Source organism: Poecile atricapillus, chromosome Z (assembly GCF_030490865.1).
Source record: "Poecile atricapillus isolate bPoeAtr1 chromosome Z, bPoeAtr1.hap1, whole genome shotgun sequence".
In the NCBI taxonomy this organism is placed as follows: Eukaryota; Metazoa; Chordata; class Aves; order Passeriformes; family Paridae; genus Poecile; species Poecile atricapillus.
This window is the reverse complement of record NC_081289.1, coordinates 106,666,194-106,680,921: the sequence shown is the minus strand read 5'-3', so window position 1 is coordinate 106,680,921 and position 14,728 is coordinate 106,666,194. Positions and strand designations below refer to the sequence as shown.

Below are 14,728 nucleotides of genomic sequence, written 5' to 3'. Positions count from 1 at the left end.
TATATGGTCATGATCTCACAAACGGCAGCTTTTTAAGCTTATGTTAAATGCTTTTTGGTAAGCAGAATTATATCAGGATTAATGTATTAATTTTAAAATGTCTCTTTGAGTACAACATTTTGGTATTTACTGTTCTGACTTCCATTTACATGCTGTCATAATTCTTATCTCAGTAGCATGAAGTTTTGGAGCCGTGTTCTGGACTTTCATATCTTAGAAATGTTTTACGATTGCCTGGGCATAATTTTGTTTGATTGCAGTAGACCTTGATGGATTTTAGAGTAGAATGTTAGCCCCCATATATAAGGAAGTTATCCACTGCACTAAGATTGGAATTAGGCATGTTGTGTATACTATTAAAGTTAAATAATATTGTTGTATTTTCCTTTTTTTGTAGTATGAACCACCCGACTTTCAAGAAGATGGAGATCCCCAAAGGATTCAGGCACAGTTAAAAAGAGAAGAAACTGATTTTTGGGATGATTTTAGTGATGATGATATTCTGGAGAGTTCTGTGAAAAAATGTGACAGAAGGAAGCCATGCAATGAAAATAATTTTGTGGTAACAAAAGGACAGCTTTCCTTGATGCAGTGTGGATTCTCCAAGTTGTTGCAGAAAGAAACTGAAACCAACAAAGAAGGAGGTGACAATTACAAGTCTCATCATTCAAGTTCTGATGATCACACTATAAGAAAAAAAATAAATTGCAAGCATAGTGGTTTTCAGAAATGTCAAACCAATGTGCCTATTTTGGAGCATAAAAAAGCTGTTCTGTCTCCAAATGGAACTGAAAAACAAGATATGCATAGTACAGAGTGGCTTGGTTTATCAGGCTCTGAGGAGGAAGGGGACAGAAAAAATGAGGATCAAGGTATTTCAAAGCAATGTGATACAGTCATGGAAACTGAAAGTAGTTCTGAAGTGGATGATGACATCATCTTTCCTACCCAAGTTCAAGTATGCAAGCAACCAGTGCTTACTGAAAAAGTTGAAATACATAGCTCAACATCTGAAAATTGTGAAGAGTTAGCAAAAGAAAAATCTGTGTTTGTATTTAAGGGAAACAGTAGACAGTTTGGATTCCACAGTACTGAGTCAAATTTCAGCGATGCCATGTCTTTTGAAGATGTCAAGAATGACAATGATTTGAAAGGAGCAAGTGACATAAGTGATGAGTCTGATGATATTGAACTTTCCCATAATTCTGAATCAAGAAAGCTAGGAACTTCGAAGTGGAAGGAAGGATGCTCCCTTAACCATGAACTAGATAATGACTCCAAATCTTTGCTACAAGCAAAGAAGCCCCACAGAAATGGAAGGGAAAGTGATTCTCAAAATATTGATGAATTCTCATCCTCTGAAGATAACTTTCCAGTTGAGAAAATTCATGCCAGGAAGCAAAGCTATAGGTGTAAACAACAGAGAGTCAGAGTTCAGTTTGGGTCTAAAATGCAGCATCCTGTTCAAGATACCTCTGTTACACAAATGAAGTCTATTAATTATGCTATGCATAGAACTTATGCAAGTAAAACTGAATTTCAGCATCAAGAGAAAACAATTGAATCAATGGACAAATATTTAGGTAACTGTTCAGTTAATTTGTTTGATTTTACTGTAACTAAAGTAATAGCATATGTCTAATTTACCACTGTCAGCAGGTTTTAAGGTCTACTCACTGTACAAGCAGGAACTGTATCTTGTAACCTTTTTTGTTACAAGATACAATAAATGCTCTGCTAAGTTATTATTTAGTAATATTTTTCTATATCTTTCTCTTTATTAGTCTTACTTTTCTGTCTTAAGGGGTGACAGGCTGCTTTGTAATTCTTGGTTGAAGTCTTACCATCTCTTGAAATATGTTGAGATTGAAGATTTACTAAGAATTCACAAACTAATTATTTGAACTGTAAAATCTTAAGAGTCTTGACAGGGCCTTTAAGTAAAATATACAGGAAAAAAAAGTGGTGTGGGAGTTCTAAACACCATGTAGAAGACTTGATTCTGAAAGACTTAATTTTAACCACTGATGTTGCAGTCATTAAGCCATAGATACTTTGAAACATCTTTGTCCATCTGAAAATAACCACCCTGAAATGCACATAGTATTAAACTAGCTGGATGAATTGTAACAATTTTTTCAACTTTAATGTATCTTTTTAAAAACTACATTGTCCTTTAATGCAAATGTATACATTCAGAATAACCTTTCAGAAGTACTTTTGGAATAACCAACGTCTTTGTATTTTTCTCACGATGTATCAGATGGCGTTCAAGAAGTGGCATATATTCATTCAAATCAGAATGTGGTTGGATCCAGCAAGGCTGAAAATCACTTGAGCCGATGGGCAGTTAGAGACGTATTTGAGTTGAAGCAGTTTTCCCAGCTCCCTGCTAATGTAACTGTCTGTAGTGCCAAGGTAAAGAGATATTTTTGGAAATGTCATTTTAACTTTTTTTTTTATCCTCATTTTTCATCTTAAAAGAGCTCTAAAAAACTTGTTTTTCTGTTACTGGCCACCATCAATGATCAAAGACACAGAGGATGGGAGGAAGACAATGCTCAGTTGGAAGTGTAATAAATTACTTTGTTTTTTTGGGGTGGCTTTCACATTAGCCAGCTTTGAAAGCATTGGGAATTAAACATCACAACACCCTCTGTGGGATTTTTCTGTGAGAGAAATGGTAAGATTGAAAATAGGGTTTTTTAAATCAAATTCTGTGTCATGTTTTTCTGATTTGAGCCTTGAAAAATCTTCAGTTTGTCCTGGATCCAGTTAACAAAAATCCAGTTGCCATAGTACATTCTGGAGCCCCTGTAGCATAGAAATTTGAACATAAATGAGTTTGCAGACCCCACTGGGGAGGTGAACATATGTGGTTGAGTCAAACTGTCTATGTTTAATGTCATAAACATAGAACTAGAGTTTACTGAGAGTTCTTAGTTGCAACAACAGATACGTTTAATGCTTTTTGTTATTATTAATTGCTTTTTTGTTAGCATTTGCTAATGTTTTTGTTGGTCCTGTAGCTTGTTTAATTGCATTTGGAATACACACTAATCTGGAAAAAATTCAGGTACAGCTTCCAGATTTTTGTTCTTACTACACACAACAGTGTTTTTAATCTGCTCTGATTATCTGGGTAATTGGTTGCTTGCTTTGTAATAAATATTTGCAGTTTCCTAGATAGATTTTTAAGATAAACCACAAGCACAGAATAAGTAATTGATGGATGTGCAGCTTAGTCTGTACAGACACGTTAGCTATCATTGCAGAAATGCAGATATACGACCATGTTATTCTGGGTTGTTGAACATCCGCGGTGGCTAAAAGAGTTTCTTCCAGTGCTGTTGTTGTACTGTATTTAATTGAGCCATTAGCAGAGTTGCCAGGATTTTTTATACTGGGAAGATCAAACTGGGCGAACCAGTAAAGGTAAGGCCTTTTCAGTTCTAACACATTTGATTAGAATGTCGTTCATTAACAGAAAAATTGATTAAAAATACTCAAGAGTACTGTAGGAAGGTACTTATTAATTGGCAATGGGTGACAACATTATTAAAACCAAGTAAGAATGAAAGAAAACTTTGAAGAGAATACTTTGACTAAATATCTGTTGATCCTTCTCTGTTCAAAAGTGGTTTGTGGTGTTCATGTAACTTACAGCTTATTATGTAGAGCTGTGTGAATGCAAGTATTGCAAATCAAATTCTGTTGATTAATTTGTCAATCACTCTTTTAAGGTGTGCACTTTTCACTCAGAAGCAACAGTGGTATCGCTTCTCTTAGCTAAGTAGGAAGAAGAACATCAAAAATTATGGAAAAGGCTGCCTCTTTTTTCATTTCCTGTTACTCATTTACATAAAGGCAGTAGTGTAGAAACAAAATCTAGATGACTGACTATTCTTAAATGCAGCATTTTGAGCTTTTAGTACTCTGCTTAAGAAGAGAACTTGATGGACAACTTTGAAAGGTTCTCTGCTTAGATTTTTACTGCTACTGTTTTTCTTTCTTCATTACTCTGTATTTCCTTAGAAGACATTTTGTGGAAAAACGTGGTCACTGTTGTGCTTCTGGACATCATGTTTTGCTGGTCCTTTTTCACTTAGTTGCCATCAATTGAAGTTAGGACATTCACTGTCTGAACATCTACTTCTTTTATCATAAATAATGCTACTTAATAAAAATGTTTTTCAGTAGATTAAAGTAGCAACGTATATAATATTAAAAATACAGCTGAGTCATTTAAATTTCCATCATTGTTTTAAGTAAATAGAATTACAGTTTTGAATGTTGGAATGTTAATTGGAAACTGATAGTTATTGAAAGGAAAACAAAGTTTTGTCAGAAATTTTGAAATTTCTTATTGATGGAGATTTCAAATGTCATTGGTCTAATCGTTTCTCAAAACAGTTGTGTAGCTCTTTCTGTTGGCTGTGGGTACTAGATCCATAATTAGAAGCTTTTTTAAGGTGTATTTAGGTTGAAGCTTTGTGTGATAGCATCATGAAGGCACCTGAATAATGTTTATTGATCATATTTATGTCCCTTCTTAAGCACAGTTAATGAAATTGTTTTATTTCTAAGTAGAAGCAATCAAGAAAGGTTGTTTGTATTTCATGGACAGATCTGCTAAGTACAATGTCCTTTGGGGTGTTAATTTTATCTATGCCACTTCTGTCTTCCTGCCTTACAATTTCACTCAGTAAGCACTCCGTAATAATACATTTCTGACTTAGTACATTTTTCAAGCAATGACTTGTATTTCTGTGAAAGGGATTCAAGAACTTTGAAAAACTAGAAGTATTCTGTTGAATTGGATGAGTTGTAAATTGGGAGGTACAAATTCCTACAAATCTTGGTGGAATTTTTGTTTCATGCTTATATAGAAGTCTGTAATGACAGGGATAAGCTAAAGTATTGTAAGAATATTGACATGCTGATTTCTTGCTATTGACTAGCCATCTAATCACATTTTGGGTTCAGTACTTCTCTTGAACTTTTAGAACCTAGGTTAAGGTCTTTAGTTTCAGTAGCCAGTTTATGGAAATTATTTGTGAGTTGAGGAAATAAATTGTGAGTACAAGTAACAGAACAAACAAGTTGCTGGAAAGCACTGTAAAACAATGTCTTCATCCTGGTTGTCTGCTTCTAGTAGTAACTGAAAGTATAAATTAGTTTTAGTAACTGAAAGTATAAATTAGGTTTGTTAGTGCTTCATTTATTATTGAATCATGGAGACCAATATAGTTGCTTAAGTTCTAGTAGCTGCTTAAAGCTGGAGCAGGCTGCAAAACCTGTAAGGTTTCTTCTTTGAAAATGAGAGAGGTTGCATGGGGAGAAGTAAGTCTTGTTCCTCAAAAGATACCTGAAGGTGTGTAGAACATCCTAAGAACATGAGTTACTAACAAGCTTGTATTTAAATTGGTTATGAAAAAGTGTAAGACTTGAACATCTTTTCTTACCTGAGATTTCACCTTGGTGAGTTTAGAAGGCCAGTGTTAGATCTGTGCAGTTTGCCCTAGTGTAATTCTTCGTCATGTCTCTTAACCTTATAAGCTGTAGGCTTCAACCAAGCTTACTTTTTATCCAATAATAAGTATTCAGTCTACCCTTAATCTTACCTGGCCTAGTATTTGTACATCCTAGCTTACCTTTTCTCTGAACAGGTAGAACATATTATTTTAATCTGCTATTGCTCTGTACCTTTAAGATACTTCTTATGAGCAATAGATCTTGCTACTGTTTCTTTTTTCTTCCTTGCTTTGTTCTCCAGGTTCCATAACAGCCCTGGATTCAGGACTGCAGAGCCCTTTAATCTTCTTTTCCCTGAGCTGATGGGGAGTGCACTTATATTGTCTATATATGGTTTTTAAAGGAATTTTTCAAACTGACTTGTTTAGCTAGAATGTTCACATTTATAGTACTGAATGCTTGTTTAGTCTGTATTTCTATAAGTACTGTATGACTCTGGAAAACACAGTTTGGTAGTGGCAACCAGAATATAAAGTATGCCATCAAGGAATAAAAACAAGACAGCATCATACCTCTCTCACAACTTGGCAGCTCTGAAAGGTGAGATAAAATCCAGAAGTAATAAATGTAACAGTATAAACTATGCATTAACTGTATGAACAAGAGAATAAACCATAATTTGATTAGTCAAAATAAATCCTGTCCAGCACCTGAATTAAAGGAAGTTTGTGTTTGACAATATTAGTAGCAAGCACGTGTGGAAAGGTATTTTATCACGTGATCCTTAAGAAAGGAAAACAAATTATGGAACATGTTCCTTTTATCACAGAAGTTCATGGAATTACATAAAAATAGAAGAAGATGCTCTGTCTGTTAAGTGAGTTGAAGCAGCATTCTCAGTGAAGAAAGACATTGTCAACTTGTTACAGAATGGGTTTTCATAAATAGTCATCTACAGCAGTGGAGATTCATTTATAGTTGATTTTGCAAGCTTGATGAGGGAAGTACTTAAAAGACTAAGATTAACTGGTGCTTCTTGACAGACATGGCACGTCTCTTAAATGCAGAATACTTTGAATAAGAATTATAATAAAAATATTGCAATATCAATAGTTCCTGTATTGAATGCAGATATCCTTTGTGTGAAGATTATCTGTATTCTGACAATGGCTCACAACTGTCAGTATTGTATATCTGTATATTTTGAGAAGAAAATACATAAGAACTATAGAATACAACCCTAAAAGTTCTTCTAGTTCAAACTCCCTGCAATTGGCAGGGACATTTTCAACTAGATCAGTTTGCTTAGATCCATATCCAACCTGACCTTGAATATTTCCAGGGATGGGGCATAGTAGTGGTTTACCCTGGCTAGGTGCCAGGTGCTCACTCAGTCACTCTATCACTCCCTTTCCCACTGGGACAGGTGAGAGAATAAGATGGAGAACAACCAGCAGGGTGAGATAAAGCAGTTTTATTATAGCAGAAGTATAAAACAAGCAGAGATCTACTCACACAAGAGCTAAAGAGCACACATAACAGTTCCTCTGGAAGGCAAACATTGAAAACTCAGGAGTGCCCCCCCTCTCCTTGTCTCTCCCTTAGCTTATATATCTGAGCTGATGTTGTATGGTATGGAATATCTCTTTGGCTCATTTGGGTCACCTGGCCTGGTTGTGGCCCCTCCCAGGGTCTTGCCCACTCCCATCCCGTTTGATGGGGAAAGGAATGTCAGAGGGAAAGCGCTGCTTGGCAGTAACCAAAACACTGGTCTGTTATCATCACACATTCAGCTACCAAGGCAAAGCACAGCACTGTAAGGGCTGTGAACTTCAGTCAGACCCAGCACAGTCATCCACCACCCCTTTGGACAACCAGCTGCAGTGTTTTATGATCATCACTGTAAAAAAGTCTTTTTATGTCTTAACTAGATCAAAACCAGGCCCTGCTAAAAAGCCTTTCTCCATCTTTTTTACAGACCCCTGTTAAGTACTAATGGGTCACGGTAAGTTGTCTCCAGAATCTTCTCCAGTTTAAATAACCCCAAGTCTCTCAGCCTTTCCTGATAGGAGAGGTGTTCCATCCCTCCAGTAGTTTTTTTGGCCTTCCTTTGCACTAACAGCAGAGGGACAGAATCGCCTGCCTTGACCTGTGGCCACACTTCTTTTGATGCAGCAAAGAAGAGTATGACAATCTGCCCTCAAAGAGTTGATGTTTCTGAGAGTGATTCTTATGCAGAAGAAACTTACATGTCAATACTTGGAGGTGTTTAGAACCATGGTAATCAAAACAAAGCCAGGGATTTCTGTTCCATGCAGAAGTGTGGTAGACAGCTGTTTCTGAAGAAACAGATATGGAAATATGGAGATACAGAGAAACACATACGGAGATACGGATTACACTGTGTAATATGTTAATAGTACATCTTATCTTTCTTTACAGTTATAAACTTGTTTGTCACAGAAAGTAGTCAGGTGTGTCTCTGTGCAGTTTGAGATCCCATGCTACTCATAACCTTTGCCAAGAAGTCATGAGTGTTAAAGCATGAGTTTCATTTCTATTTGTGATGCCATGATGCAGGGAGAATTACACAAGGCTATAGTATTGTAAACATCTTGAGGTAGAAAATGCATGTCATTCAGTGTGGCATGTGGCCACTCTAGTAAAAATTGCTGAGAGCTGTTACATGACAAAAAAACACACTTGATGTGCTGCTTCACTCAAGGTTATTCACAGGATGGGTTTTCCAGTCTACTGTATACAAGTGTGAGGGAGGAAGATTATATTGCAAGTTAATCTACTGGAATAAATGACTTGGTTTTTTTCTGGGATTTTTTTGTTGGGTTTAGCCTGATTTGATGACATTGAGCAATCTGTGTTCTACACTTGAGTTGAAATTCAAGTCTTGTGCAAATAGACTTTATGAACATTGTGTTTTCATTAAGCAAATGGAAGATTGCTGGCTCTATTATCACTATATGTTAAGAACATACATGAAAACCAAAAAGAACTATCTTGTGTAACCACAGAAAGAATCATATGGAAAACAAAAGCTTCTTAAAGCAAACATATGAAATGAACTTGTAGACTGTACTTGGTGGACTTGCGAAGCCAGACTGTAGCTTTCAGACCAGACCTACATTTACTTCAGCCTTTCAGAGAGGAAAAAAGTCTTGAGTAATTCATGTGATATTTTGCTCAAAATTATTCTGACATTAATTTTGGGGAAAAAATGGAAGTGTTAACAAACTCTGTAAGGCCTGAGTCATCTACTAAGTATTTTTAGAGGTTTTGATTTTCGTGGTTTTTTTTCCCTGGTGGACTCCAGGTTCCAAAGCAGCCTGATTTTCAGTGCAGAAGGTTTTTACTTCCTTAGGTTTTTTGGTAACTTGCACTGAAACTTTTATTCATGAAGCTTTTTCTTAGCTACCATAAGAAGGAGAAGCCTCCCAGAGGCAAGATTTAAATATTTTCTTCTAATGTTTCTAGTCTAGTCTGAATTAAATGACTGCATTTCTTAATGAATTTCCTAAATAATTTGTCTTAATTGGCAAAACCAGCTTATGTTACATGTTTTGCACAGTATGGAAGTCTGGGATAGTCTTTCTCTAGTTCCAATACAGCTGAATTTATGTAGTATTTCTTCAACAGGAATCTAGGGTGTGGAGGGGGAGCTGTGTGAGGAAGGGGAAGTCTTTAGAGAAAGCTTGGAGGTTTCACAAAAAAGGTGGAAGATGGGAACAGGACATACTAAGTAATTTGGAAATCCAATTATGTCCCACGTTAGAACGAGTTTGTACTTTTTAATATGTGGAAAAGTATTAGTCACAAGAACTTGTACTATACCTGTTTAATATCTAAAGTTGAGGTGTTTTTTTTCTGTCAACTGCATGTTTTCAACTTAAGCTTACTTTAAGTTTTACTGAAAAGAAATGTACAAAGACAGCCATTCAATTGAGGATTAATCACTATGGCAACAGAAATGTGGTGACTGAAAAGGGGGAGGATGTATTCTCCCCTCAGCTTCCTGCCAGCTGTCATATTCAACCTCTGCGGCATGAATTCAGGCCAAAATATAGACTGTGACCAGCTCTAAGAAACTTTATCTGTATTTTTATAAATTTGTACAAGAATTGCACTATAAAGGAAGGCTTAATCCCCTGAATTGGATGACAGACGTTTGGCACTATTGCCAGTGTTTGACAGAGAAATAACGAGATGCTTTGTAGTAAAACCTGGATTAATGGTAAACCCCTCTTTATGTTATTGCAATGTGGTGTAAATGAGAAAACTAAGCATGCTGTCAGCCTAGGAAGAAACATGCCCTTTGTATCTCCAATGCAGATTTAAGTACTGTTGAAAATACTGTAAATACAAAAGTTGTGTCATTAAGAACTCTGCTTTATCTTATTTGTATTACACTGTCATTTTGTAGATTATTTAAACAAAGACTTTCTATCAATTGTAGGAACTCTGATTACAGTGTGTTTGCACAGCTTTCAGATTCAACAAGTTTAGATAGCTGTTTACAAAGAGTAGGCTTTTGGGAGATAACATGCCTTTGTCCTCACTCTTCTAGGATGGGAAGTATTCAGCTTTAAAGTAATTGTTCCCAAATGATTTGCTTGTAATACTGCTTTGTTGAGTTTACTGGTTCAGTTTGCAATGGAGTTAGCCATTCCACTATTACATTTTTGGCTATGTTTTCATAATGCAGTGGGTAATATGTGGTGTTCTTTTAAGCTTGTAGTGGAGTTTTCATTATGACGTGCATCACCTTTGGTTTTGCTGCTCTTTTGACAAAAGGATGAGAGGGTGAAGGAAGATGGGTGCAAGTCCACAGCTTCTGCTGGAACAAGCAATTACCTTAAGCTTTGAGTTCTTAGATAGACTGAGTATTTCCTCTCATTCTCACCAGTAGTAATAACTATTGATTCAAGGTCAGCTTTTCGGTGAAAAACAATGGTATGTCTTGCAGGAGTTACTTCAGGTAAAGGTTCAAAAGCTTTAGTAAGATTGCTCCTGATGAAAAATTCTTGCTCTGTTACCTGATTGTAGAAGATACAGACTCAGAAGTAATGTGAAATAGAAAGGATTCAGTCTGTTCTCAAGTGATATAGTAGTCAATTCTCCAGTACCAAGCAAAAGATTAGAGTTTATGTAAGGTCCTTGTCTCAGTTTGTTTATGCAGTAAAGCTACATGTGACATACATGGGGAAATGACTGCATATTCCTCTAAAATTAATGGAATTTTATCAGCTTTAATTTTACTGGTCTCTTGATGTTGGCAAAATATTTTGGAGAAGTAATTTGGATCCATAATAAATCACAGAATCACTAGGTTGGAAGAGACCTTCAAGATCATCAAGTCCAACCCAGCCCTAACACCTCAGCTAAACCATGGCACTGAGTGCCACATCCAGTCTTTTTTTAAATATATCCAGGGATGCTGACTCCACCACTTCCCTGGGCAGACCATTCCAGTACTTTATCACTGTTTCCATAAAAAAAACTTTCTCCTAATATCCAGCCATATTTCCCTTGGTGCAGCTTGAGATGGTGTCCTCTTGTTCTGTCAGTTGCTGCCTGGAGAAAGAGACCAACCCCCACCAGACTGCAAACACCTTTCAGGAAGTTGTAGAGAGTGATGAGGTCACCCCTGAGTCTCATTTTCTCCAGGCTAAACAACCCCAGCTCCCTCAGCCATCCCCCACAGGGTTTGTGTTCCAAGCCCCTCACCAGCCTCGTTGCCTCCTCTGGACGCGCTCAAGCGTCTCAACGTCCCTCCTGAACTGAGGGCCCAGAGCTGGACACAGCACTCGAGGTTCTCACCACACAGCCTCACCAGTGCCGAGTTCAGGGGGAGAATGACCTCCCTGCTCCTGCTGGCCACACCAGTCCTGGTACAGGCCAGGATGCCATTGGCCTTCTTGGGCACCAGGAGACACTGCTGGCTCATGTCCAGCTGGCTGTCCCCAGTACCCCCAGGTCCCTTTCTGTCTGGGCACTGTCCAGCCACGCTGGCACTTGGACTTAGTAAACGTCATCCCATTGGACTCTGCCCATCCATCCAACTGTTCCAGGGCTCTGCAGAGCCTCCTCCCTTCCAACAGATCAATACAGGCTCCCAGTGTAGTGTCATCTGCAAATTTACTAATGGAGGACTCAATTCCCTCATCCATGTTGTCAATAAAAATATTGAACAGAGCTGGCCCCAGCACAGACCCCTGAGGGACACCACTGGTGACTGGCCACCAGCTGGATGCAGCACCGTTCACCACCATTCTCTGGGCCCGGCCATCTAGTTTCAGCTTCAGATTCAGGCTTCTGAAGGACGTTCATTATTCTCTGGTTAGTCCGGTTTCTTATCGAATTGCCACAGATATGAGACAGCTTGAAAAACAAGTATCCCTGAATCTCTCAGAGATTCTTCTCTACTCATCCTACTCCCAGCTTCTGGTCACTTACTCTGCTGTGCCTTTTCATCTTGCTGTATTTCAAAAAGTGAAACGTGGTCCTTTGCCTTGCTTGAAGGGACTATAGAAAGGGAAGTTACTGGCTTAAGATGTCCAGTCATCTCAGTCATGTCTGATGATGCATATACATGCACTAGCATTCATTGCTCCAGAGTATAGAGCTGCCTCTTTATGCCTGATACAAGAAGGACAGGTACTGAAGTTTTGTACTGTCAAAGATAGACAAAAATGGGGTTTGCTAGGTGTATATTGTTTTTAAATAACTGCTGTAACTAGGCAGCAGGAGACAGATTGCCATACAGAGCTAACAGATCCAAGAGTTGTAGATTCAAGATGGAATCTTGAAGTAGAAATTCCTGCTGTGTTGCAACACCTAAATGTTTGCTTTATGCCTGTGTTCATTCTTCTTGAAGAGTGTTACCCATAAATGGATTGTGTGACACTAAATGTGCATACATAGTCTAGTATTTTTGCTAGATTCTTGATTGCTGCATCCTCTTAGGTAATATATAATTGAAAGAAATCAAAACTCATTATTGGTATGCAAAACTCAATATATATTTTCAAGAGTAAGAGAACTACATGATGAAAGAAGAAGGGATTGAAACTACATAGCCTAAATGAAAGGTGTCAGTAAATGCTTTCTTTGAGGTATTTTTCAGTTGTAGTTAAGAATCCCTGAATTTTCTGAATACCGTAGAAACCATTTTATGCACAAGTACTTATCTGTCTTCTTTCCCATTGCAGTATATGAAAAGATTCTTAAGAGTAAGTGTGGTAGATTAGGGGGGAATAGGAGAAGAAAACAAGGATAAGACAGGAAGAACTGGCTACAATTTTGTGGTTTTTTCCATAGTTCGAAATAGCACTTCGTAATTTAATTTTACTGTACTTTCAATTAACTTTTTGTTTGCATTTAGTGGGATTTTTCTGGAGTGCAACTTTTTCTCACTTAAGTTCTTCAATTAAAAAACATTGCCTTCTGCTAAACCACTTATATGGTCTTTATCTTATATGTATGCCTTAAAGTGTGTATTTCTTTTGAACTTGCTGTGAAAGTTTTCTTGATATAATGGAAGTGCACAAAGTTTAAAAAAGTAGTAAAAATATTGCATTCAGTAATTCAATCAAAATATTTTATCTTTGATGTCAATGTATTTATTTTGCTGCATCTCCTACCCTTCCCCATCAAGTTTGTGGAAACAGAAATGTATAATAGTGTTAAAGATAATTCAGTATAGACAAACATAATTTTTCAGATGTCCAACAAGTATTGGTCAAGTTTAAATGAAACTTCTCCACTTTGATTTTTGATGATTAGAAATTTGATGATTAGAAATTTTATAAAATGCACTGCAAAGGCCTATTGTGTTCACTGTATTTAAATATTTAGTAAAGACTTTCCTGATTGCTGTCATTCTCTCTGTAAATATTTTTAATATACAGCAGACACTGTATGCTGTAGCTTACAGTGAAGGATTTTTGTTTCCTTTATTATTCTATCATACAATATCCAAATAGGACATATTGAATGTGATACAGAGTGTGACATTCAATAATATAAACAGATTAAATGTGCTAGTGTCTGTAGAAGAACGAGAGTCAGAGGCTTATAGGTGAATCAAGTTTTCTTAATTTCAGTCTTGCTTTGTGAGATTGTCTTATGAATGTGATGAGTGTGATAGATAATTTGTGCAAACATGACCAGCATTATGCAGTCAACATGGCATTTCGTGTAGAAGCAAGGAGTGTGGACACAGTAATTTGTCTGTGACAGGGCTTTGAGAAAAATATAGAAAGCTGTTGAAAATAAATTTTTATTAGATCAGTGAGTTAGAGGGCAAATATTGAAAGATAATTGGAAAGATACTGGCCATGAGAGGAATTAATTCAGAAGAGCAGTACAGGAAGTCAAATTCAAAAGAGAGCAAAATAGTGTAGAATGTTGGCAGTACTGGAATATTGACTGAAGTTTTCATTTTTTTTGTAATGCTAACAGAAAGATAGAATATTTTAATCTCATTTTGCAGATTTTACTTGTACATAGACCCTGTCATCCATTGTATCATTCAGAGTAATAAACATCAGATTTGACCTTTAACATGGAGACATCTAAAAAAACCTAAGTGTTTTAGGTTTGTTTAAAAAATGTTTATTCTTTAAAAATAGAAGTTCCTGGATTTAGGCACTGGGTGTTGGGCTTTTTAAAACATTCACCAGTTCAGTGGAGTCATTTGTTGTGTTTTAGCCTGTGTATCATGTAACCAATTGCCTTTGCTCTGGGGAGCTGGGAAGTTTTTCAGGAGTAACTCGCAATGGCTGCAGACTTTCACTGGAATTAGCTCCTGTAGTTCTTGCAATAACTTTTTTTACAGTGATGCCTTGAGAAGGCTGACCTAGAACAGAGGCAAGACAGAGTTAAGAATGAAGTAGTTATTTACTGAAAAGCCTTACAGGGTACACCTTGGGCAGTACAAGGCCAGGCCAGGGCTACACCCAAGATGGACCTAAAATGGTCACAAAATGGATGACTGGCCACGAGGTCTCACCTTCTTATAAGTTTTGGTTATTCTGCATATCAGGGTTAATTGTCCAGTCACAGCTTCAGGTTATGAAGCCCCATCCTTCTTGTTCTCTGTCTTCAGTCCAGCATTGTTTATGCTTTTGGGCCTGAAACTTGTAACAATTATCCTTGGTATAAAGCTAGAAAAGGAATTGTTTTGTTTACCTACTCTGTAAAGAGAGCTCACTAACACTTAATATGAAACTCAAAACTA

The 14,728-nt window shown here is 37.0% G+C and overlaps 1 protein-coding gene across 4 annotated transcripts in view; it reads left to right on the top strand.

Annotated features, from left to right (window-relative positions):
• Positions 1-14,728, top strand: part of ERCC6L2 (ERCC excision repair 6 like 2) — a 106,176-nt gene that overhangs the window by 36,129 nt on the left and 55,319 nt on the right. For 3 of the 4 annotated variants that reach the window (XM_058826655.1, XM_058826654.1, XM_058826652.1), the window contains exons 16-17: positions 398-1,583; positions 2,264-2,418. In XM_058826655.1, coding sequence (XP_058682638.1) covers positions 398-1,583; positions 2,264-2,418 — 1,341 coding nt within the window. Of the gene's footprint in view, positions 1-397; positions 1,584-2,263; positions 2,419-5,776; positions 6,074-14,728 lie in introns of those variants that run through there. The other variant, XM_058826656.1, reaches the window with a different exon arrangement.